Source organism: Petromyzon marinus, chromosome 66 (genome assembly GCF_048934315.1).
Source record: "Petromyzon marinus isolate PM22_M1 ecotype Great Lakes invasive population chromosome 66, UKy_Petmar_22M1.pri1.0, whole genome shotgun sequence".
In the NCBI taxonomy this organism is placed as follows: Eukaryota; Metazoa; Chordata; class Hyperoartia; order Petromyzontiformes; family Petromyzontidae; genus Petromyzon; species Petromyzon marinus.
In genome coordinates, this window is record NC_133732.1 from 3576716 (window position 1) to 3601138 (window position 24423).

Sequence of the window (24423 nt, forward strand, 5' to 3'; positions counted from 1 at the left end):
TTCGAAGCGCAGCGTAGCGCTGATCACTTCTGGTCCCCCCACATTCCTCTCACTCACTCACACTCACTAACACACTCTCACTAACACTCATACATACACTCACATACACTCTCACTCTCACACTCTCACATACACTCTCACATACACTCTCACTAACAAACACTCCTCTCACACACTCACACTAACACACTCTCACACTCTCACATACACTCTCACTAACACACACTTCTCTCACACACTCACACACTCACACTAATACACTCTCACACTCTCACATACACTCTCACATACACACTCACTAACACACACTCCTCTCACACACTCACACACTCACACTAATACACTCTCACTAACTCACTCACATACACTCTCACACACTCCTCTTACTCACAAACTCTCACTAACTCTCACTAACACACTCTCACATACACTCTCACACTCTCACTAACACACTCTCTCTCACTAACACACTCTCACTCACACACTCTCACATACACTCTCACTAACACACTCCTCTCACTCACACACATACACTCTCCCTAACACGCACACTCTCACACTCTCACACACACTCCCTCTCACACTCTCACAAACACTCCTCTCACTCACTCACAAACTCTCACTAACACACTCTCACTCACACACACTCACACTCTCACTAACACACAAACTCTCACTAACACACACTCCTCTCACTCACTCACACACTCTCACTAACACACTCTCACATACACTCTCACACTCTCACTAACACACTCCTCTCACTCACACTCACACTAACACACACTCTCACTAACACACACTCACACTAACACACACTAACACACTCCTCTCACTCACTCACACACTCACAAACTCTCACTAACACACTAACACACTCTCACATACACTCTCACACTCTCACTAACACACTCCTCTCACTCACACACATACACTCTCACTAACACACACTCTCACATACACTCTCACACACACTCCTCTCACTCACTCACACTCTCACACTCCTCTCACTCACAAACTCTCACTAACACACTCTCTCACTAACACACACTCACACTCTCACACACTCCTCTCACTCACACACACTCTCACTCACTCCTCTCACTCACTCACACTCACTAACACACACTCCTCTCACTCTCTCTCACTAACACACACTCCTCTCACTAACACACACTCTCACAAACTCTCACTCCTCTCACTCACTCACAAACTCTCACTCACACACACACTCTCACGCACACTCTCACTAACACACACTCTCACTAACACACACTCACTAACACACTCTCACACTCCTCTCACTAACACACACTCATCTCACTCACTCACACACTCTCACTCACAAACTCTCACTAACACTCACTCTCACACACTCCTCTCACTGTCACAGTCACACTCCTCTCACTCTCACACTCTCACTGTCACACTCCTCTCACTCTCACTGTCACACTCCTCTCACTGTCACACTCCTCTGTCACACTCCTGTCACTCTCACTCTCACTGTCACTCCTCTCACTGTCACACTCCTCTCACTGTCACACTCCTCTGTCAGTCACACTCCTCTCACTGTCACACTCTCACTCTCACTGTCACACTCCTCTCACTGTCACACTCCTCTCACTGTCACACTCCTCTGTCACACTCCTGTCACTCTCACTCTCACTGTCACACTCCTCTCACTGTCACACTCCTCTCACTGTCACACTCCTCTGTCAGTCACACTCCTCACACTGTCACACTCCTCTCACTGTCACACTCCTCTCACTCTCACTGTCACACTCCTCTCACTGTCACACTCCTCTCACTCTCACTGTCACACTCCTCTCACTGTCACACTCCTCTCACTGTCACACTCCTCTCACTCTCACTGTCACACTCCTCTCACTCTCACACTCCTCTCACTGTCACACTCCTCTCACTGTCACACTCCTCTGCCACACTCACTGTCACACTCCTCACACTCTCACTGTCACACTCCTCACACTCTCACTGTCACACTCCTCTCACTGTCACACTCCTCTCACTGTCACACTCCTCTCACTCTCACTGTCACACTCCTCTCACTCTCACCTCACTGTCACACTCCTCTCACTGTCACACTCCTCTGCCACACTCACTCACTGTCACACTCCTCACACTCTCACTGTCACACTCCTCACACTCTCACTGTCACACTCCTCTCACTGTCACACTCCTCTCACTCTGTCACACTCCTCACTGTCACACTCCTCTCACTCTGTCACACTCCTCACTGTCACACTCCTCTCACTGTCACACTCCTCTCACTAACACACTCCTCTCACTCTCACTGTCACACTCTCCCTAACACGCACACTCTCACACTCTCACTCACACACACTCCCTCTCACACTCTCACAAACACTCCTCTCACTCACTCACAAACTCTCACTAACACACTCTCACTAACACACAAAGTCTCACTAACACACACTCCTCTCACTCACTCACACACTCACAAACTCTCACTAACACACTCTCACATACACTCTCACACTCTCACTAACACACTCCTCTCACTCTCACTCACACTAACACACACTCTCACTAACACACACTCACACTAACACACACTAACACACTCCTCTCACTCACTCACACACTCTCACACTCTCACTAACACACTCCTCTCACTCACACACATACACTCTCACTAACACACACTCTCACATACACTCTCACACTCTCACTAACACACTCCTCTCACTCACACACATACACTCTCACTAACACACACTCTCACATACACTCTCACACACACTCCTCTCACTCACACTCTCACACTCCTCTCACTCACAAACTCTCACTAACACACTCTCTCACTAACACACACTCACACTCTCACACACTCCTCTCACTCACTCACACACACTCTCACTCACTCACACTCACTAACACACACTCCTCTCACTAACACACACTCCTCTCACTAACACACACTCTCACAAACTCTCACTCCTCTCACTCACTCACAAACTCTCACTCACACACACACTCTCACGCACACTCTCACTAACACACACTCACTCTCTCACACTCATCTCACTCACTCACACACTCTCACTCACAAACTCTCACTAACACTCACTCTCACACACTCCTGTCACTCTCACTGTCACACTCCTCTCACTGTCACACTCCTCTCACTGTCACACTCCTCTCACTCTGTCACACTCCTCTCACTGTCACACTCCTCTCACTGTCACACTCCTCTCACTCTCCCTGTCACACTCCTCTCACTCTCCCTGTCACACTCCTCTGTCACTGCCACACTCCTCTCACTGTCACACTCCTCTCACTGTCACACTCCTCTCACTGTCACACTCCTCACACAGTCACTGTCACACTCTTCACACTCTCACTGTCACTCTCACTGTCACACTCCTCTCACTCTCACTGTCACACTCCTCTCACTGTCACTGTCACACTCCTCACACAGTCACTGTCACACTCCTCACACAGTCACTGTTACTCTCACTGTCACACTCCTCTCACTCTCACTGTCACACTCCTCTCACTGTCACACTCCTCACTCTCACTGTCACACTCCTCTCACTGTCACACTCCTCTCACTCTCACTGTCACACTCCTATCACTGTCACTGTCACACTCCTCTCACTGTCACTCTCCTCTCACTGTCACACTCCTCTCACTCTCACTGTCACACTCCTCTCACTCTCACTGTCACACTCCTCTCACTCTCACTGTCACACTCCTCTCACTGTCACACTCCTCTCACTGTCACACTCCTCTCACTCTCACACTCCTCTCACACTCCTCTCACTGTCACACTCTCACTGTCACACTCCTCACTCTGTCACACTCCTCTCACTGTCACACTCCTCTCACTCTCACTGTCACACGCCTCACCCTGTCACACTCCTCTCACTGTCACACTCCTCTCACTGTCACACTCCTCTCACTGTCACTGTCACACTCCTCTCACTGTCACACTCCTCTCACTGTCACACTCCTCTCACTGTCACACTCCTCTCACTCTCACTGTCACACTCCTCTCACTGTCACACTCCTCTCACTGTCACACTCCTCTCACTGTCACACTCCTCTCACTCTCACTGTCACACTCCTCTCACCGTCACACTCCTCTCACTGTCACTCCTCTCACTGTCACACTCCTCTCACTGTCACACTCCTCTCACTCTCACTGTCACACTCCTCTCACTGTCACACTCCTCTCACTCTCCTCTCACTCTGTCACACTCCTCTCACTGCCACACTCCTCTCACTGCCACACTCCTCTCACTGTCACACTCCTCTCACTGTCACCGTCACACTCCTCTCACTGCCACACTCCTCTCACCGTCACACTCCTCTCACCGTCACACTCCTCTCACTGTCACACTCCTCTCACTCTCACACTCCTCTCACTGTCACACTCCTCTCACTCTCACTGTCACACTCCTCTCACTGTCACACTCCTCTCACTCTCACTGTCACACGCCTCACCCTGTCACACTCCTCTCACTCACACTCCTCTCACTGTCACACTCCTCTCACTGTCACACTCCTCTCACTGTCACACTCCTCTCACTGTCACTGTCACACTCCTCTCACTGTCACACTCCTCTCACTCTCACTGTCACACTCCTCTCACTCTCACTGTCACACTCCTCTCACTGTCACTGTCACACTCCTCTCACTGTCACACTCCTCTCACTGTCACACTCCTCTCACTGTCACTGTCACACTCCTCTCACTGTCACACTCCTCTCACTCTCACACTCCTCTCACTGTCACTGTCACACTCCTCTCACTGTCACACTCCTCTCACTGTCACACTCCTCTCACTGTCACACTCCTCTCACTGTCACACTCCTCTCACTGTCACACTCCTCTCACTGTCACACTCCTCTCACTGTCACACTCCTCTCACTGTCACACTCCTCACACTGTCACACTCCTCTCACTGTCACTGTCACACTCCTCTCACTCTCACTGTCACACTCCTCTCACTGTCACACTCCTCTCACTGTCACACTCCTCTCACTGTCACTGTCACACTCCTCACTGTCACACTCCTCTCACTGTCACTGTCACACTGTCACACTCCTCTCACTGTCACACTCCTCTCACTCTCACTGTCACACTCCTCTCACTGTCACACTCCTCTCACTGTCACTGTCACACTCCTCTCACTGTCACTGTCACACTCCTCTCACTGTCACACTCCTCTCACTGTCACTGTCACACTCCTCTCACTGTCACACTCCTCTCACTGTCACTGTCACACTCCTCTCACTGTCACACTCCTCTCACTGTCACACTCCTCTCACTGTCACTGTCACACTCCTCTCACTGTCACACTCCTCTCACTGTCACACTCCTCTCACTGTCACACTCCTCTCACTCTCACTGTCACACTCCTCTCACTCTCACTGTCACACTCCTCTCACTGTCACTGTCACACTCCTCTCACTGTCACACTCCTCTCACTGTCACACTCCTCTCACTGTCACACTCCTCTCACTGTCACACTCCTCTCACTGTCACTGTCACACTCCTCTCACTGTCACACTCCTCTCACTGTCACTGTCACACTCCTCTCACTGTCACACTCCTCTCACTGTCACACTCCTCTCACTGTCACACTCCTCTCACTGTCACTGTCACACTCCTCTCACTGTCACTGTCACACTCCTCTCACTGTCACTGTCACACTCCTCTCACTGTCACACTCCTCTCACTGTCACACTCCTCTCACTGTCACACTCCTCTCACTGTCACACTCCTCTCACTGTCACACTCCTCTCACTGTCACACTCCTCTCACTGTCACACTCCTCTCACTGTCACACTCCTCACACTGTCACACTCCTCTCACTGTCACACTCCTCTCACTCTCACTGTCACACTCCTCTCACTGGTCACACGGTTGAGCTATTTGCACTTTTATTCTGGGTGTCACAGGTAGTGGTGGTGGTGCCGGCAGTCGCAGTTGTTGCTCATCCCCCCCCCCCCCCCCGGGGCGACCCCTGACCCCCGTCGACCCCCGACCCCCGGCGACCCCCGGCGACCGTCTTAGATTTTATTGAAGGCAGCGACGTCCACCGACTGAACGTGATCCTCAAACGCCACGATGGCCTCCTCCAGCAGGTCCACGCTCACCTGGCGAGGGTCGGGCGAGGGGGATAGACAGTGCGGGTGAGAGAGCTTCAGTGGATGAGCGAGCGAGCGAGCGGCCGAGAGGGCGAGCGAGCGGCCGAGAGGGCGAGCGAGCGGCTGAGCGAGCGGCCGAGAGGGCGAGCGAGCGGCCGAGAGAAAGAGCGAGTGGCTGAGAGAGCGAGCGGCTGAGAGAGCGAGCGGCTGAGTGAGAGAGCGAGCGGCTGAGTGTTTCAACGAGTGGGGCGACTCACTTTGTCATCCTCCACCACACACTGGATCTGTAGCTTCTTGATTCCGTAACCAACGGGGACGAGTTTGGCTGTGGAAACATCATCACCACCATCATCAACATTACCATCGTCACCACCATCATCATCACCACCATCAACCACCACATCATCATCACCTCCATCATCGTCATCACCACCACATCATCATCACCACCACCATCAACATTACCATCGTCACCACCACCAACCACATTACCACCACCACATCATCATCGTCACCACCACCATCATCATTATCACCATCATCATTATCACCACCACCACCACCTCCTCCTCCACCACCATGATGGTAGTGTAGTGTGTAGAGCGTACGGCAGTAGTAGCAGCTCAGTGCATTGACACTGTGGCAGTGTAGTAGTGTACTAGTGTATAGTGTGGTAGTGTATAGTGTGGTAGTGTATAGTGTGGTAGTGTATAGTGTGGTAGTGTATAGTGTGGTAGTGTATAGTATAATAGTGTAGTAGTAGCAGAAGTGTATAGTGTAGTAGTAGCAGAAGTGTATAGTGTAGTAGTAGCAGAAGTGTATAGTGTAGTAGTAGCAGTAGTGTATAGTGTAGTAGTAGCAGTAGTGTATAGTGTAGTAGTAGCAGTAGTGTATAGTGTAGTAGTAGCAGTAGTGTATAGTGTAGTAGTAGCAGTAGTGTATAGTGTAGTAGTAGCAGTAGTGTATAGTGTAGTAGTAGCAGTAGTGTATAGTGTAGTAGTAGCAGTAGTGTATAGTGTAGTAGTAGCAGTAGTGTATAGTGTAGTAGTAGCAGTAGTGTATAGTGTAGTAGTAGCAGCGTATAGTGTAGTAGTAGCAGTAGTGTATAGTGTACTAGTAGTAGCGTATAGTGTACTAGTAGTAGCGTATAGTGTACTAGTAGTAGTGTATAGTGTACTAGTAGTAGTGTATAGTGTACTAGTAGTAGTGTATAGTGTACTAGTAGTAGTGTATAGTGTACTAGTAGTAGTGTATAGTGTAGTAGTAGTGTATAGTGTAGTAGTAGTAGTGCATATAGTGTAGTAGTAGTGGTGCATATAGTATAGTAGTGGTGCATATAGTGTAGTAGTAGTGTATATACTGTAGTAGTAGTGTATATACTGTAGTAGTAGTGTATATAGTGTAGTAGTAGTGTATATAGTGTAGTAGTAGTGTATATACTGTAGTAGTAGTGTATATACTGTAGTAGTAGTGTATATAGTGTAGTAGTAGTGTATATAGTGTAGTAGTAGTGTATATAGTGTAGTAGTAGTAGTGTATATAGTGTAGTAGTAGTGTATATACTGTAGTAGTAGTGTATATAGTGTGGTAGTAGTGTATATAGTGTGGTGGTAGTGTATATAGTGTGGTGGTAGTGTATATAGTGTGGTGGTAGCGTATAGTGTGGTGGTAGCGTATAGTGTGGTAGTAGCGTATAGTGTAGTAGTAGCGTATAGTGTAGTAGTAGCGTATAGTGTAGTAGTAGCGTATAGTGTAGTAGTAGCGTATAGTGTAGTAGCAGCGTATAGTGTAGTAGCAGCGTATAGTGTAGTAGTAGCGTATAGTGTAGTAGTGTATAGTGTAGTAGTAGTGTATAGTGTAGTAGTAGTGTATAGTGTAGTAGTAGTATATAGTGTAGTAGTATATAGTGTAGTGTATAGTGTAGTAGTGGTGTATAGTGTAGTAGTAGTGTATAGTGTAGTAATAGTGTATAGTGTAGTAGTGTATAGTGTAGTAGTAGTGTATAGTAGTACTAGTGTATAGTGTAGTAGTAGTGTATAGTGTAGTAGTAGTGTATAGTGTAGTGGTAGTGTATAGTGTAGTAGTAGTGTATAGTGTAGTAGTAGTAGTGTATAGTGTGGTAGTAGCGTATAGTGTGGTAGTAGCGTATAGTGTAGTAGTAGCGTATAGTGTAGTAGCAGCGTATAGTGTAGTAGCAGCGTATAGTGTAGTAGCAGCGTATAGTGTAGTAGCAGCGTATAGTGTAGTAGTAGCATATAGTGTAGTGTATAGTGTAGTAGTGGTGTATAGTGTAGTAGTGGTGTATAGTGTAGTAGTAGTGTAGTAGTAGTGTATAGTGTAGTAGTAGTGTATAGTGTAGTAGTAGTGTATAGTAGTACTAGTGTATAGTGTAGTAGTAGTGTATAGTGTAGTAGTAGTGTATAGTGTAGTAGTAGTGTATAGTGTAGTAGTAGTGTATAGTGTAGTAGTAGTGTATAGTGTAGTAGTAGTGTATAGTGTAGTAGTAGTGTATAGTGTAGTACTAGTGTATAGTGTAGTAGCAGCGTATAGTGTAGTAGCAGCGTATAGTGTAGTAGCAGCATATAGAGTAGTAGTAGTAGTGTATAGTGTAGTAGTGGTGTATAGTGTAGTAGTAGTGTATAGTGTAGTAGTGGTGTATAGTGTAGTAGTGTATAGTGTAGTAGTAGTGTATAGTAGTACTAGTGTATAGTGTAGTAGTAGTGTATAGTGTAGTAGTAGTGTATAGTGTAGTGGTAGTGTATAGTGTAGTAGTAGTGTATAGTGTAGTAGTAGTAGTGTATAGTGTGGTAGTAGCGTATAGTGTGGTAGTAGCGTATAGTGTAGTAGTAGCGTATAGTGTAGTAGCAGCGTATAGTGTAGTAGCAGCGTATAGTGTAGTAGCAGCGTATAGTGTAGTAGCAGCGTATAGTGTAGTAGTAGCATATAGTGTAGTGTATAGTGTAGTAGTGGTGTATAGTGTAGTAGTGGTGTATAGTGTAGTAGTAGTGTAGTAGTAGTGTATAGTGTAGTAGTAGTGTATAGTGTAGTAGTAGTGTATAGTAGTACTAGTGTATAGTGTAGTAGTAGTGTATAGTGTAGTAGTAGTGTATAGTGTAGTAGTAGTGTATAGTGTAGTAGTAGTGTATAGTGTAGTAGTAGTGTATAGTGTAGTAGTAGTGTATAGTGTAGTAGTAGTGTATAGTGTAGTACTAGTGTATAGTGTAGTAGCAGCGTATAGTGTAGTAGCAGCGTATAGTGTAGTAGCAGCATATAGAGTAGTAGTAGTAGTGTATAGTGTAGTAGTGGTGTATAGTGTAGTAGTAGTGTATAGTGTAGTAGTGGTGTATAGTGTAGTAGTGTATAGTGTAGTAGTAGTGTATAGTAGTAGTGTATAGTAGTGTATAGTGTAGTGTATAGTGTAGTAGTAGTAGTGTATAGTGTAGTGGTAGTGTATAGTGTAGTAGTAGTGTAGTGGTAGTGTATAGTGTAGTGTAGAGTGTAGTAGTAGTGTATAGTGTAGTAGTGGTGTATAGTGTAGTAGTAGTGTATAGTGTAGTGTAGAGTGTAGAGACTCACAGACGCCCCAGACGAGGCCGTCCATGGCGACGCTGCGCACGGCGGCCTCCAGCTGGGCCATGTCTGTCTCGTCGTCCCACGGCTTCACGTCCAGCACGATGGAGGACTTGGCGATCACCGTGGGCTCTACGCACACACACACATAGCGATGTACACACACACGCACACACACGCACACACACGCAGACACACGCAGACACACGCACAGACACACGCACACGCGCAGACACACGCAGACGCGCAGACACACGCAGACGCGCAGACACACACACGCAGACGCGCAGACACACACACGCAGACGCGCAGACACACACACGCAGACGCGCACACACGCAGACACACGCACACGCGCACACACGCAGACACACGCACACGCGCACACACGCGCACACAAGCAGACACACACGCGCACACAAGCAGACACACACGCGCACACACACAAGCAGACACACACGCGCACACACACGCGCACACACACAAGCAGACACACACGCGCACACACACGCGCACACACACAAGCAGACACACACGCGCACACACACAAGCAGACACACACGCGCACACACACAAGCAGACACACACGCGCACACACACAAGCAGACACACACACGCACACACACAAGCAGACACACACGCACACACAAGCAGACACACACGCGCACACACAAGCAGACACACACGCGCACACACAAGCAGACACACACGCGCACACACAAGCAGACACACACGCGCACACACAAGCAGACACACACGCGCACACACAAGCAGACACACACACACACAAGCAGACACACGCAAACACACAAAAGCAGACACACACAAACACACAAAAGCAGACACACACAAACACACAGACACACACACGCAAGCACACACACACACGCAAACACACACACAGACACACACACGCACAAGCAGACACACACACGCAGACACGCACACACACAGACGCACACACACACAGACGCACACACACACGCAGATACACAGCGATGTACGCACACACACAGACACACGGCGATGTACACACACACACACAGCAATGTGCACACACAGACACACACACAGCGATGTACACACACACAGCGATGTACACACAGACACACAGCGATGTACACACACACAAACACAGACACACAGCGATGTACACACACAAACACAGACACAGCGATGTACACACACACAGACACACAGCAATGTACACACACACAGCAATGTACACACATACACACACACAGCGATGTACACACACACAGACGCACAGCGATGTACACATACAGACAGACACACAGCGATGTACACACATACACACACACAGCGATGTACACACACACAGACACACAGCGATGTACAGACACACACACACAGCGATGTACACACACAGACACACACACACAGCGATGTACACACACAGACACACACACACAGCAATGTACACACATACACACACACAGCGATGTACACACACAGACACACACACACACACAGCAATGTACACACATACACACACAGCGATGTACACACACAGACACACAGCGATGTACACACACAGACACACACACACAGCAATGTACACACACACAGCGATGTACACACACACACAGACACACAGCAATGTACACACACAGACACAGACACACAGCAATGTACACACACACAGACACACAGCGATGTACACACACACACACAGCGATGTACACACACATACAGACACGCACACACACAGCGATGTACACACACACACAGCGATGTAGACACATACAGACACACAGCAATGTACACACATACAGACACACAGCAATGTACACACATACAGACACACAGCAATGTACACACACAGACACACAGCGATGTACACACACAGACACACAGCGATGTACACACACACAGACACGCACACACAGAGTGATATACACACAGACACAAACAGACACACACAGAGTGATATACACACAGACACACACAGAGTGATATACACACAGACACACACAGCGATGTACACACAGACAGCAATGGACACACACACAGTGATGTACACACAGACACACACAGTGATAGACACACAGACGGTGGGCGAGTGAGTCGGTGAGCGAGCGAGTGGGTGGGCGAGTGAGGGAGTGGGTGGGCGAGCGAGTGGGCGACCGAGTGGGTGGGCGAGCGGGTGGGCAAGTGGGGAGTGAGCGAGTGGGTGGGCGAGCGAGTGGGTGGGCGAGCGAGTGAGGAGCGAGCGAGTGGGCGAGTGAGGAGTGAGCTCACTCTTTGACTTCTTGGCAGCGTACTGCGCCAGACGCTCCTCCTTCACCTTCCGTGCCTCCTCCCCCTCCTGGAGACGCGGGGAGAGAGTTCAGACGTGTGTTGTGTGACGTGTGTGTGTGCGTGACGTGTGTGTGTGTGCGTAACGTGTGTGTGTGCGTGACGTGTGCGTGTGCGTGACGTGTGCGTGTGCGTGACGTGTGCGTGTGCGTGACGTGTGCGTGTGCGTGACGTGTGTGTGTGCGTGACGTGTGCGTGTGCGTGACGTGTGTGTGTGTGACGTGTGCGTGTGCGTGACGTGTGCGTGTGCGTGACGTGTGCGTGTGACGTGTGACGGCGTGTGTGTGACGGCGTGTGTGTAGGTGCGACGTGTATGTGTGTGAGTGGGACAACGTGTGTGTGTGACGACGTGTGTGTGTGACGACGTGTGTGTGTGACGACGTGTGTGTGTGACGAGTGTGTGTGTGTGACGTGTGTGTGTGTGTGACGTGTGTGTGTGTGACGAGTGTGTGTGTGACGACGTGTGTGTGTGACGACGTGTGTGTGTGACGAGTGTGTGTGTGTGTGTGACGTGTGTGTGACGTGTGTGTGTGTGTGACGTGTGTGTGTGTGTGACGTGTGTGTGTGTGACGTGTGTGTGTGTGACGTGTGTGTGTGTGACGTGTGTGTGTGTGACGTGTGTGTGTGTGTGACGTGTGTGTGTGGCGTGTGTGTGACGTGTGTGTGTGACGTGTGTGACGTGTGTGTGTGTGACGTGTGTGTGTGTGACGTGTGTGTGTGTGACGTGTGTGTGTGACGACGTGTGTGTGTGACGACGTGTGTGTGTGACGACGTGTGTGTGTGTGACGTGTGTGTGTGACGTGTGTGTGTGACGACGTGTGTGTGTGTGACGTGTGTGTGTGACGTGTGTGTGTGACGTGTGTGTGACGTGTGTGTGTGACGACGTGTGTGTGTGACGTGTGTGTGTGTGACGTGTGTGTGTGTGACGTGTGTGTGTGTGACGTGTGTGTGTGACGACGTGTGTGTGTGTGACGTGTGTGTGTGACGTGTGTGTGTGACGTGTGTGTGTGACGTGTGTGTGTGACGTGTGTGTGTGACGTGTGTGTGACGTGTGTGTGACGACGTGTGTGTGTGACGTGTGTGTGTGTGACGTGTGTGTGCGTCACCCACGTCATCGTCAGAGCCGAACAGGTCAATGTCGTCATCCTCCTCCTCCTGCTGCTGCTGTTTGCCGGCTCCGGTGGTGGGGGCTGAGTCGGACCCCGGCCCGGGGGGGCCCAGCTCGGAGATCGGACGGCGCACCCCGGGCAGACTGGGGGGGGAGCGGGGGGGGAGGGAGCGGGGGGGGGGGCAGGGGGGAGAGCAGAGGGGGGGAGGCACAGAGGGTAAGTGCAACTCCGATTAGCATGGTCAGCTACGTGCGGTGCGTAAAAAGTTCAACATTGGTACAGACACACGTACACTACACCGTACACTACACTACACCGTACACTACACTACACCGTACACTACACCACACACTACACCACACACTACACCACACCGTACACTACACCCCACACTGCACCGTACACTACACCACAAACTACACCGTACACTACACCACACACTACACCGTACACTACACTACACTACACCACACACTACACCAACAACAACAACAACCGCCATTCGCCACTAAGTGGCGGTGACGTCACCACGACGCTTGTGCCAGGCTATGTGCACCCTGAGGCCACGTGAAGTGTCGAACGCCCGCTGGCAGGAGGTCACGGGGCAGACCCAGGTGCCACGGGTCGACTGACTGAGATGACTGGCTGATGCACCACCTGTGCCCCCTACTGTGCCAACCTGCTGTGCTTTAGCCACCCGGCGCTCCGCTCGCTGTTGTGAGCGTCGCTCCTCCGCCCTCCGTTGTTGTTGGAGGGCGACTGCCTCCAACTGCCCAGTAGCATCCTTCACGAGCCTCCTCCACAGAGGCCGATCTTGACACCGCTGGTACCAGTCATCGGCAAGTCCACTCAGCTCCACGTCCTCCTGTACCACATCACTCCATCTCTTCTCTAGCCCGTGCCGCGCCCGCTTAGCCCCCTCAATCCGGCCAAACAAAAGCTGTTTCGGCATGCGGTGGCTGGGCATGCGGGCTACATGACCCAGCCATCGCAGCCTTGCCTGCCGAAGGAGCTCACCGATGGGACCCTGCCCAGATCTTTCAAGGATTTGTGAGCTCCTCACACAATCCAGTCTGGTTAAACCCAGGATGGATCGTAGGCAGGCCAGCCTAAATGTTTCTAACCGGCGAAGATGTTCCATTAGGGGGGTCCACGTTTCGCAAGCGTAGAGAAGGGAGGGAATGACCGTGGCCGAGAAGACCTGAAGCTTAGTGCGGAGCGACAGACCAGGTAGCTTCCACACAGCGTTACGCAACCGATGAAAAGATATTGCCGCTCGACTGATTCGGAGTGAGACCTCTGCTGTTAAACTGGAGCCAGTCATAAGCACACTGCCCAGGTATGGGAAACTCTCCACTCTCTCCACAACTGCCCCATCACCGATTGGGAGTTGTGGGGGTGGAGTGTCCGATGGTACAAAATACCCAGGCAGGTGCTTAGTTTTGGTGGGGCTGATGGTAAGGCCCCACCTCTTAGTGGCACGCTCCAGTCTCAGCAGCAGCGTCTCCAACTCCTCCTCTGACTGAGCAGCTATTACCAGGTCATCAGCATACATAACGTGGTTGAGCAATAGGGAGCCATCCCTTGACCGCACCCGGGCATCGATTAGCCTCCCATTATATCTGTACCATATGGAGATTCCCCCGGTACAGCTATTGAAGGCTTCACGAACTACGTGGTCAAAATAGATGTTAAATAATGTGGGAGCCAGAGGACATCCCTGTCGCACCCCAAGGTGTACAGGGAATGGCTCTGACTCCCGGCCACGTAGTTTTACCCGGGCCCGCTCACCATCATGAAGGTCCTTAATGATCGTGAGCAGAGGGTCAGGTACTCCAAAAGCACGAAGAACGACCCAGAGCCCAGGCCTACTGATGGTATCATAGGCCTTGACCAGGTCAATAAAGCAGAGATGTAGGTCTTGTTGGAATTCCCTACACCTCTGCTGTAGCAGACGGACAGAAAATATGGCATCTGTGCAGGACCGCCCTTTCCTGAAACCACATTGGGGCTCCGCAAGCCTCTCCTCAGCGTGCCTGGCAAGGCGATGCTGAATAATCCTTGCCAGGACCTTTCCCGGCACACTGAGGAGTGAGATGCCCCTGTAGTTGTTACAGTCTGTGCGGTCCCCCTTCTTAAAAAGGGGGACCACCAGGGCATCCTTCCAATCCTGCGGAACCCGTCCAGTGGTCCAGACTGTTGTTATGATGTCATATAGGGCAGTCTGTGCACAAACGCCACCCTCCCTCAGCATTTCGCTTGGGAGATCATCTCTGCCCGCTGCTTTTCCTGGTCTCAGACTCCGGATCGCCTTCAATACTTCCTCAGCAGATGGCACCTCAGCCAGCCACTCACAGGGGGTGACTTCATCCAATATTTGAGGCACCGCAGCCTCAGCAGGGTCATCCTCGCTTTGTGCCACGATGTTTTCCTGGCTGAGGGATTTTCCCTCCCCCAGGACCTCACAGAAATGCTCAGCAAATCTGCGAACCTGTTCCTGGGGGTCGGAAATTGGATCACCGTTTTTTCCCCTAATGATGGTAATAGGTGTGGCGCTGCAGGTTACTTTTTTGATGGAGTTAAATAGAGATTTGTGATCACGGGCCACTGAGGCAGACTCCATCTCCTCAGCAACCCGCGACCACCACCCATCCTTGCAGCGCCTCACGGCTCTCCGAACCTCCGAGCGAAGGCTGCGGTAAGCCTCCTCATTCTCTGACGTGGGATTCTGTAGCCGATGACAGTGGGCCTGTCGCTTTTTCTCAACCATCGTGAACAACTCCTCTGTCATCCAGGGTGTCTGGGGAGGTCTGGACCGCGTACCCAAAGCAGCCATTGCAGCTGCATGAGTCACAGTCCTAAACCTTGCCCATTTACCCTCGACATCAGGAGGAGTCGGGGACGATGCCAATCCCAGCCGCAAGCGATGATGAAATTCTCGCTTGCAACTTTCATCAGATAACTGAGACCAGGCCACTTTAGGTTGGAATGGGGTCCTGGGTGTACACCCACCACCGGAGTGGAAGAATGGCAGGCGCATCTTACAGATGACTAGTCGATGGTCAGAGGGCAGATCAGCTCCACGGTAGGTCCTGGTGTCAAGGACATGGGCTCGCATTCGCTGGTCCGTCACTATGTAGTCCAGCAGATGTTCTTGCTTGGACCCGGCATGCATCCATGATGTTGTGTGGATGCGCCGATGCCGGAACAGCGTGTTGGTAATTACAAGCCCATGGGCTGCACAAAAATCTAGCAGCCTCCTACCGTTGTTATTGAGCTGATCTGGCCCATGCCCTCCAATCACTCCAGACCAGGTGCCAGTATCATGACCAACTCGGGCATTGAAGTCACCCAACATGATGACTCTATCCCGAGGGGCCACTTTAGTCAGCACCTGCGACAGGAGGTCATAGAAGGCATCTGACTCATCGGCTTTGCCTGCATCCCTCCACGGATGTTCATCTTCGGTGGGGGCATAAGTAACCACGACCACCATTCCTCGCCTCCGGTTGATGGGAAAGCGAGCCCAAAGTAGCCTGGGGCTTACAGCTTCCCACACCTCACCGCCACGCTCCCACGCCCCCTTCATTCTTTTGTTCAAAAGAAGACCCACACCCTGTTGTTTGGCAGTCTGCTGCCCCAAGTAGAGGACTGTCCACCCCTCATGGTGGCAGGAGCCAGAGCCGGTCCACCGGACCTCCTGAATGCCGCATAGATCCAGGCGGTACCGGTCCAGCTCCCGACAGAGGAGTGGCAGCCTCTCCTCTGCAGTGAGCGTTCGAACATTCCACGTGGCCAACCGTAGTGGCTTTTCGTTGTTTCTGGAGTAGCCCCGAGGGTAGGTATTCAATCTCCTGGCTCCGCCAATTGGGGTTTGGCCAGGAGACGTCATAGACGCCTGGCCCCCCGGGGCCTCCGGCACAAGCTTAGTTGTTACATATTTCAGTTTAATTCGTAGTTTCGTGGTAATTAATTGAAGGTGGAGGGGTTACCAGCCCCTCGCACCCGTCCAGAGCCCCCGTTTAGCCCCTGTGGTGGACACATATGCCATGAGGGGAGGAGCCAATCAAAATTGGATCTCCCCCCACAGCGCTGTCCACGACAGAGTTGCCCGTCCGGCACCGCGAGGAGGTAGGGGGTTGTTTTTTGCCGTACACTACACCACACCGTACACTACACCACACACACCACACACTACACCGTACACTACACCACACACTACACCGTACACTACACACACTACACCGTACACTACACGATACGCTAAACTACACTGTACACTACACCGTACACTACACACACACACTACACCGTACACTACACACTACGCTACACTACACCGTACACTACACCGTACACTACACCGTACACTACACCGTACACTACACACTATGCTACACTACACTACACACACTACACCGTACACTACACACTACGCTACACTACACACACCACTACACCGTACACTACACACTACGCTACACTACACTGTACACTACACCGTACACTACACACTATACACTACACTACACACAGCAGAGGCCCCTCCCCCCCCATAGTTCGTCCTCCTTCCCTGCACCTCCGACCCGCGCGGTCGACTCCCCTCCCGCACGAGGTGGAGCTCGGGCGGGAGGGGGATGTTTACTCCCTCGCCTGCTACGCAGGAGGTCGTGGGGGCTCCATCCCGACCGCCCAGCTCCTGCTGACCCCAGCTCCCGACGACGTCTCCTGGGAGGCCGTCTACCGGGTGCGGTCGTCAACATCTCTCTCTTACCCCCCCCCACCGCTCCGTGCCTCACCCCCCCCCCCACCGACCTCCCCCTCCTCACCTGCTGGTGTCGTAGGAGCGGATGTGCCGGTACCAGCGCAGGGCGTGCTCCAGGTCCGCGCTGGGAGGGCCGGAGAGGCTCGCGAACACGGCCGTGTCGGCCTGCGACGGGACGTAGCTGCACACGCAGAGACACGCAGAGACACGGAGAGACACGGAGAGACACGGAGAGACACAGCTACACACACGCAGAGACATAGCGACACACACGCAGAGACATAGCTACACACACGCAGAGACACGCAGAGGCAGAGACACGCACAGACATAGCTACACACACGCAGAGACACACAGAGACACAGCTACACACACGCAAAGACATAGCTACACACACGCAGAGACATAGCTACACACACGCACAAACATAGCTACACACACGCACAGACACCCAGAGACACGCAGAGACATAGCTACAGACCCAGAGATATAGCTACACACACGCAGAGACATAGCTACACACACGCAGAGACACCCAGAGACATAGCTACACACACGCAGAGACACGCAGAGACATAGCTACACACACGCAGAGACACGCAGAGACACGGAGAGACATAGCTACACACACGCAGAGACATAGCTACACATATGCAGAGACACGCACAGACAGTGTTGAGTCTATGGTGCAGTGCTGAGTCTATGGTGCAGTGCTGAGTCTATGGTGCAGTGTTGAGTCTATGGGTGGCAGTGTTGAGTCTATGGGTGGCAGTGTTGAGTCTATGGGCAGTGTTGAGTCTATGGGCAGTGTTGAGTCTATGGTGCAGTGTTGAGTCTATGAGCAATGTTGAGTCTATGGTGCAGTGTTGAGCCTATGGGTAATGTTGAGTCTATGGTGCAGTGTTGAGTCTATGGTGCAGTGTTGAGTCTATGATGCAGTGTTGAGTCTATGGTGCAGTGTTGAGTCTATGGACAGTGTTGAGTCTATGGTGCAGTGTTGCGTTTAAGGGCAGTGTTGAGTCTATGGTGCAGTGTTGAGTCTATGGTGCAGTGTTGAGTCTATGGGTGGCAGTGTTGAGTCTATGGGCAGTGTTGAGTCTATGGTGCAGTGTTGAGTCTATGGGCAGTGTTGAGTCTATGGGTGGCAGTGCTGAGTCTATGGTGCAGTGTTGAGTCTATGGTGCAGTGCTGAGCCTATGGTGCAGTGTTGAGCCTATGGGGCAGTGTTGAGTCTATGGGGCAGTGTTGAGTCTATGGGGCAGTGTTGAGTCTATGGTGCAGTGGTGAGTCTATGGCAGTGTTGAGTCTATGGGGCAGTGTTGAGTCTATGGTGCAGTGTTGAGTCTATGGTGCAGTGTTGAGTCTATGGTGCAGTGTTGAGTCTATGGTGCAGTGTTGAGTCTATGGTGCAGTGTTGAGTCTATGGTCCACTGTTGAGTCTATGGTGCAGTGTTGAGACTATGGGGCAGTGTTGAGTCTATGGTGCAGTGTTGAGTCTATGGTGCAGTGTTGAGTCTATGGGGCAGTGTTGAGTCTATGGTGCAGTGTTGAGTCTATGGTGCAGTGTTGAGTCTATGGGTGGCAGTGTTGAGTCTATGGCAGTGTTGTGTCTACGAGTGGGAGTGTTGAGTCTACGAGTGGCAGTGTTGAGTCTATGGTGCAGTGCTGAGTCTATGGCAGTGTTGAGTCTATGGTGCAGTGTTGAGTCTATGGTGCAGTGTTGAGTCTATGGTGCAGTGTTGAGTCTATGGGCAATGTTGAGTCTATGGTGCAGTGTTGAGCCTATGGGTAATGTTGAGTCTATGGTGCAGTGTTGAGCCTATGGGTAATGTTGAGTCTATGGTGCAGTGTTGAGTCTATGGTGCAGTGTTGAGTCTATGGTGCAGTGTTGAGTCTATGGTGCAGTGTTGAGTCTATGGGCAATGTTGAGTCTATGGTGCAGTGTTGAGTCTATGGGCAATGTTGAGTCTATGGTGCAGTGTTGAGCCTATGGGTAATGTTGAGTCTATGGTGCAGTGTTGAGTCTATGGTGCAGTGTTGAGTCTATGGTGCAGTGTTGAGTCTATGGTGCAGTGTTGAGTCTATGGACAGTGTTGAGTCTATGGTGCAGTGTTGCGTTTAAGGGCAGTGTTGAGTCTATGGTGCAGTGTTGAGTCTATGGGTGGCAGTGTTGAGTCTATGGGCAGTGTTGAGTCTATGGTGCAGTGTTGAGTCTATGGTGCAGTGTTGAGTCTATGGTGCAGTGTTGAGTCTATGGTGCAGTGTTGAGTCTATGGTGCAGTGTTGAGTCTATGGGCAATGTTGAGTCTATGGTGCAGTGTTGAGTCTATGGGCAATGTTGAGTCTATGGTGCAGTGTTGAGCCTATGGGTAATGTTGAGTCTATGGTGCAGTGTTGAGTCTATGGTGCAGTGTTGAGTCTATGGTGCAGTGTTGAGTCTATGGTGCAGTGTTGAGTCTATGGACAGTGTTGAGTCTATGGTGCAGTGTTGCGTTTAAGGGCAGTGTTGAGTCTATGGTGCAGTGTTGAGTCTATGGGCAGTGTTGAGTCTATGGGTGGCAGTGCTGAGTCTATGGTGCAGTGTTGAGTCTATGGTGCAGTGCTGAGCCTATGGTGCAGTGTTGAGTCTATGGGGCAGTGTTGAGTCTATGGGGCAGTGTTGAGTCTATGGGGCAGTGTTGAGTCTATGGTGCAGTGGTGAGTCTATGGCAGTGTTGAGTCTATGGGGCAGTGTTGAGTCTATGGTGCAGTGTTGAGTCTATGGTGCAGTGTTGAGTCTATGGTGCAGTGTTGAGTCTATGGTGCAGTGTTGAGTCTATGGTGCAGTGTTGAGTCTATGGTCCACTGTTGAGTCTATGGTGCAGTGTTGAGACTATGGGGCAGTGTTGAGTCTATGGTGCAGTGTTGAGTCTATGGGGCAGTGTTGAGTCTATGGTGCAGTGTTGAGTCTATGGTGCAGTGTTGAGTCTATGGGTGGCAGTGTTGAGTCTATGGCAGTGTTGTGTCTACGAGTGGGAGTGTTGAGTCTACGAGTGGCAGTGTTGAGTCTATGGTGCAGTGCTGAGTCTATGGCAGTGTTGAGTCTATGGTGCAGTGTTGAGTCTATGGTGCAGTGTTGAGTCTATGGTGCAGTGTTGAGTCTATGGTGCAGTGTTGAGTCTATGGTGCAGTGTTGAGTCTATGGTGCAGTGTTGAGTCTATGGTGCAGTGTTGAGTCTATGGTGCAGTGTTGAGTCTATGGTGCAGTGTTGAGTCTATGGTGCAGTGTTGAGTCTATGGTGCAGTGTTGAGTCTATGGTGCAGTGTTGAGTCTATGGTGCAGTGTTGAGTCTATGGTGCAGTGTTGAGTCTATGGTGCAGTGTTGAGTCTATGGTGCAGTGTTGAGTCTATGGTGCAGTGTTGAGTCTATGGTGCAGTGTTGAGTCTATGGTACAGTGTTGAGTCTATGGTACAGTGTTGAGTCTATGGTGCAGTGTTTAGTCTATGGGTGGCAGTGTTGAGTCTATGGTGCAGTGTTGAGTCTATGGGTAGTGATGAGTCTATGGGTGGCAGTGCTGAGTCTATGGTACAGTGTTGAGTTGACTACAGTATATATTATAGACTGCCAGTACCCCTCGATGTAGCTCTTGTCAGCCAGGAAGTCATTGAGGACCTGGAGGCCGGAGCGAGATTTCAGATCCCCAAAACCCATTGTGGACACCTGGGCGAGGATAGTCGCAGCATCATCATCATCATGATCATGAGTAGCATCATCATCATCAGCATCATCATCATGAGTAGCATCATCATCATCAGCATCATCATCAGGTGTCATGAGTAGCAGTAGTAGCATCATCATCATGTCGCATCATCGTCAGCATCATCATGAGTAACAGTAGCAGCATCATCATGTGTCATGAGTAGCAGTAATAGCATTATCAGCAGCACTATAATCATCATCAGCAGCACTATAATCATCAGCAGCATCATCATGAGTAACAGTCGTAGCATCATCATCAGTAGCAGCATCATCATCAGGTGTCATGAGTAGCAGTAGTAGCATCATCAGCATCATCATGTCGCATCATCATCACTATAATCATCATCAGCACTATAATCATCATCAGCAGCACTATAATCATCATCAGCACGGTCACTCCAACCGCGTGGCGTTTACACTGCAGGAGAAATCCCATGAGCTACAAAGCTCTTTAGCCACAGCCGTGCAAATCGTCTAATCACCATCACCAGGGTCTATCCACTGCTGGATGGAGACTACCCTCACGACCACCCCCCCCCCCACTCTCACACCCCCCCACCATCAAGCCCCCCCCCCACCATCAAGCCCCCCACTCTCACAAGGCCTACTGACAAGGAGGTGGAAATCGATTCCTAGAATCACGATTCTACCGATTCCGAAAATTTCACGTTTCTACCTGCGATCCAACGGTCGATTACCGCGGCGCGCACAAGGCCGACGGGGCGCGCGCCGGTGATGAATCGATCCGGTTTGTTTAAGAAACTTAAACGAATCGATTCCGCTCACCATCAACTTCCCCCACATCCACCGATGACGCAGCGCGCTCACGCGCGCCCCCCCCCCTACTCACCGAGCGCGCGACTTAAATTTTTTAGTTTTTTTTATGAATGGGGGTTTCGCAGCGTCACGTGACCGCCGCTCAGCGACGATAGTTTTTTTATGAATGGGCTCGGCGCGCGAGACCTACCGCGAGAGTTGTGACGAGGGGAGAGAAAGAAGGCGGCGCGTGGCTGCGCGCGACTCTTTATAGTGGTGGGGGGCAGGGGCGGGGCTTGGGGTGTGGCTCCACCCTCCCTGGGGGGCAGGGCTACGATGACAGGGGGTGTGGTTACACCGTTAGGGCCAATGCGTGAGGGGGGGGGCTCCAGTTATTAGGGGCGGGGCTACATTGACAGTAGGCGGAGGCTACGATGACAGTAGGCGGGGCTACGCTGGCAGAGGGCGGGGCTACATTTACTGTAGGCGGGGCTACGCTGACAGGGGGCGGGGCTACAATGAAAGAGCAAACGCATGGGCGCGGGCTGGAGAGGGAGGGGCTCCACTCATTAGGGGCGGTGCTACATTTACCGTGGGCGGAGCTACATTGACAGTGGGCGGGGCTACGACAGGGGGTGGGGCTACACCGGAAGGGCAAATGCATGGCGGGCGGGGTGGGGCTGTAGGGGGCGGGGCTCCCACACGATTAGGGGCGGGGGCTATGCGACAGCAGGGCGGGAGGGGGAGAGGGGGGCGTGGTTATGGGAACCGGGGGGCGGGGTTTGCCGCAGTGGAGGGTGGGGCTACGGAAGCTCAGAGAGGCCGGTTACCGGGGCCGCGTCGGCAATTTAACAAACGCGATTTAAAAGTTGCCAACGCAAGCCGGCGGCTGGTGAGTGAATGCAGGGTGTTGAAATGGTTCGACGTTTCGGGCGGTGGCCCTTCTTTAATGGCACCCAGGTGGTGGAGGACGACGCATTGACGACGGTGGCATCACGAGGTGCCAGGGCGAGCCGTGGGTGGCGTGGTGGGTTAGTGAATGAGTGGATGGGTGAATGAGTGGGTTGGTGAATGAGTGGGTGAATGCATGGGTGGGTGATTGAGTGGTGAATGAGTGGGTAAATGAGTGGGTGAATGAGTGGGTGAATGACTGAGTAGGTGAATGAGTGGGTGAATGAGTTGGTGAGTGAACGAGTGGATGAATGAGTGGATGGGTGAGTGAATGAGTGAATGGCTGGGTGAGGGACTGAGTGGACGACTGTGGGTGAGTGAATGAGTGGATGGGTGATTGGGTGAGTGAATGAGTGGGTGAATGAGTTGATGAATAAACGAGTGGGTGAATGAGTGGATGGGTGAGTGAATGAATGGGTGAGTGAATGAATGAGTGAATGGCTGGGTGAGGGACTGAGTGGATGACTGTGGGTGAGTGAATGAGTGGATGGGTGAGTGAATGAATGGGTGATTGGGTGAGTGAATGAGTGAGTGAATGGCTGGGTGAGGGACTGAGTGGACGACTGTGGGTGAGTGAATGAGTGGATGGGTGAGTGATTGGGTGAGTGAATGAATGAGTGGATGGCTGGGTGAGGGACTGAGTGGACGACTGGGTGAGTGAATGAGTGGATGGGTGAGTGGATGGGTGAGTGAATGAATGGGTGAGTGAATGAGTGGGTGAATGAGTTGGTGAGTGAACGAGTGGGTGAATGAGTGGATGGGTGAGTGAATGAATGAGTGAATGGCTGGGTGAGGGACAGAGTGGACGACTGTGGGTGAGTGAATGAGTGGATAGGTGAGTGAGTGAATGAGTGAATGGCTGGGTGAGGGACTGAGTGTACAGGGGCAAACAAGCAAAAAAACCCAGCCTCTGATGAAACATTGGCGTTGAGACGAGGCTCTAAAGAAGGCTGTCTCTGGTGTGGACCAATCAGTTTCAAAGACAACGCCAATGATATTACCAGAGCGTGGTGTTTTGGTAAAAGGTTTCAGTTTGGTGTTATAGCATCTTAACACGACTCCTGGGTTATTTTTTA

At 51.3% G+C, this 24423-nt stretch overlaps 1 protein-coding gene across 1 annotated transcript; it reads right to left on the reverse strand.

Annotated features, from left to right (window-relative positions):
* Positions 1-5913: 5913 nt before the first annotated feature.
* On the reverse strand, positions 5914-22696 carry EEF1B2 (eukaryotic translation elongation factor 1 beta 2). Its single transcript, XM_032944678.2, has 8 exons — positions 22608-22696; positions 21513-21601; positions 17965-18081; positions 13137-13278; positions 11970-12036; positions 9714-9839; positions 6395-6462; positions 5914-6146 (listed from the first exon to the last, which is right to left on the reverse strand). Exons 2-8 carry the CDS (start codon positions 21590-21592, stop codon positions 6060-6062), a joined length of 687 nt encoding a protein of 228 aa, XP_032800569.1. The 5' UTR covers positions 21593-21601; positions 22608-22696; the 3' UTR covers positions 5914-6059.
* Between the last annotated feature and the right edge of the window lie 1727 nt (positions 22697-24423).

What these genes read in the sequence shown, in the direction of transcription:
- EEF1B2 (XM_032944678.2), bottom strand. Translation starts at nt 21,592, where the DNA reads ATGGGTTTTGGGGATCTGAAATCTCGCTCCGGCCTCCAGGTCCTCAAT. An exon ending in GACAAGAGCTACATCGAGGG is followed by an intron (nt 18,082 to 21,512) that starts GTACTGGCAGTC and finishes CTGCGTGTGCAG; the next exon opens with CTACGTCCCGTCGCAGGCCG. An exon ending in CGCTCCTACGACACCAGCAG is followed by an intron (nt 13,279 to 17,964) that starts GTGAGGAGGGGG and finishes CTCCCCCCCCAG; the next exon opens with TCTGCCCGGGGTGCGCCGTC.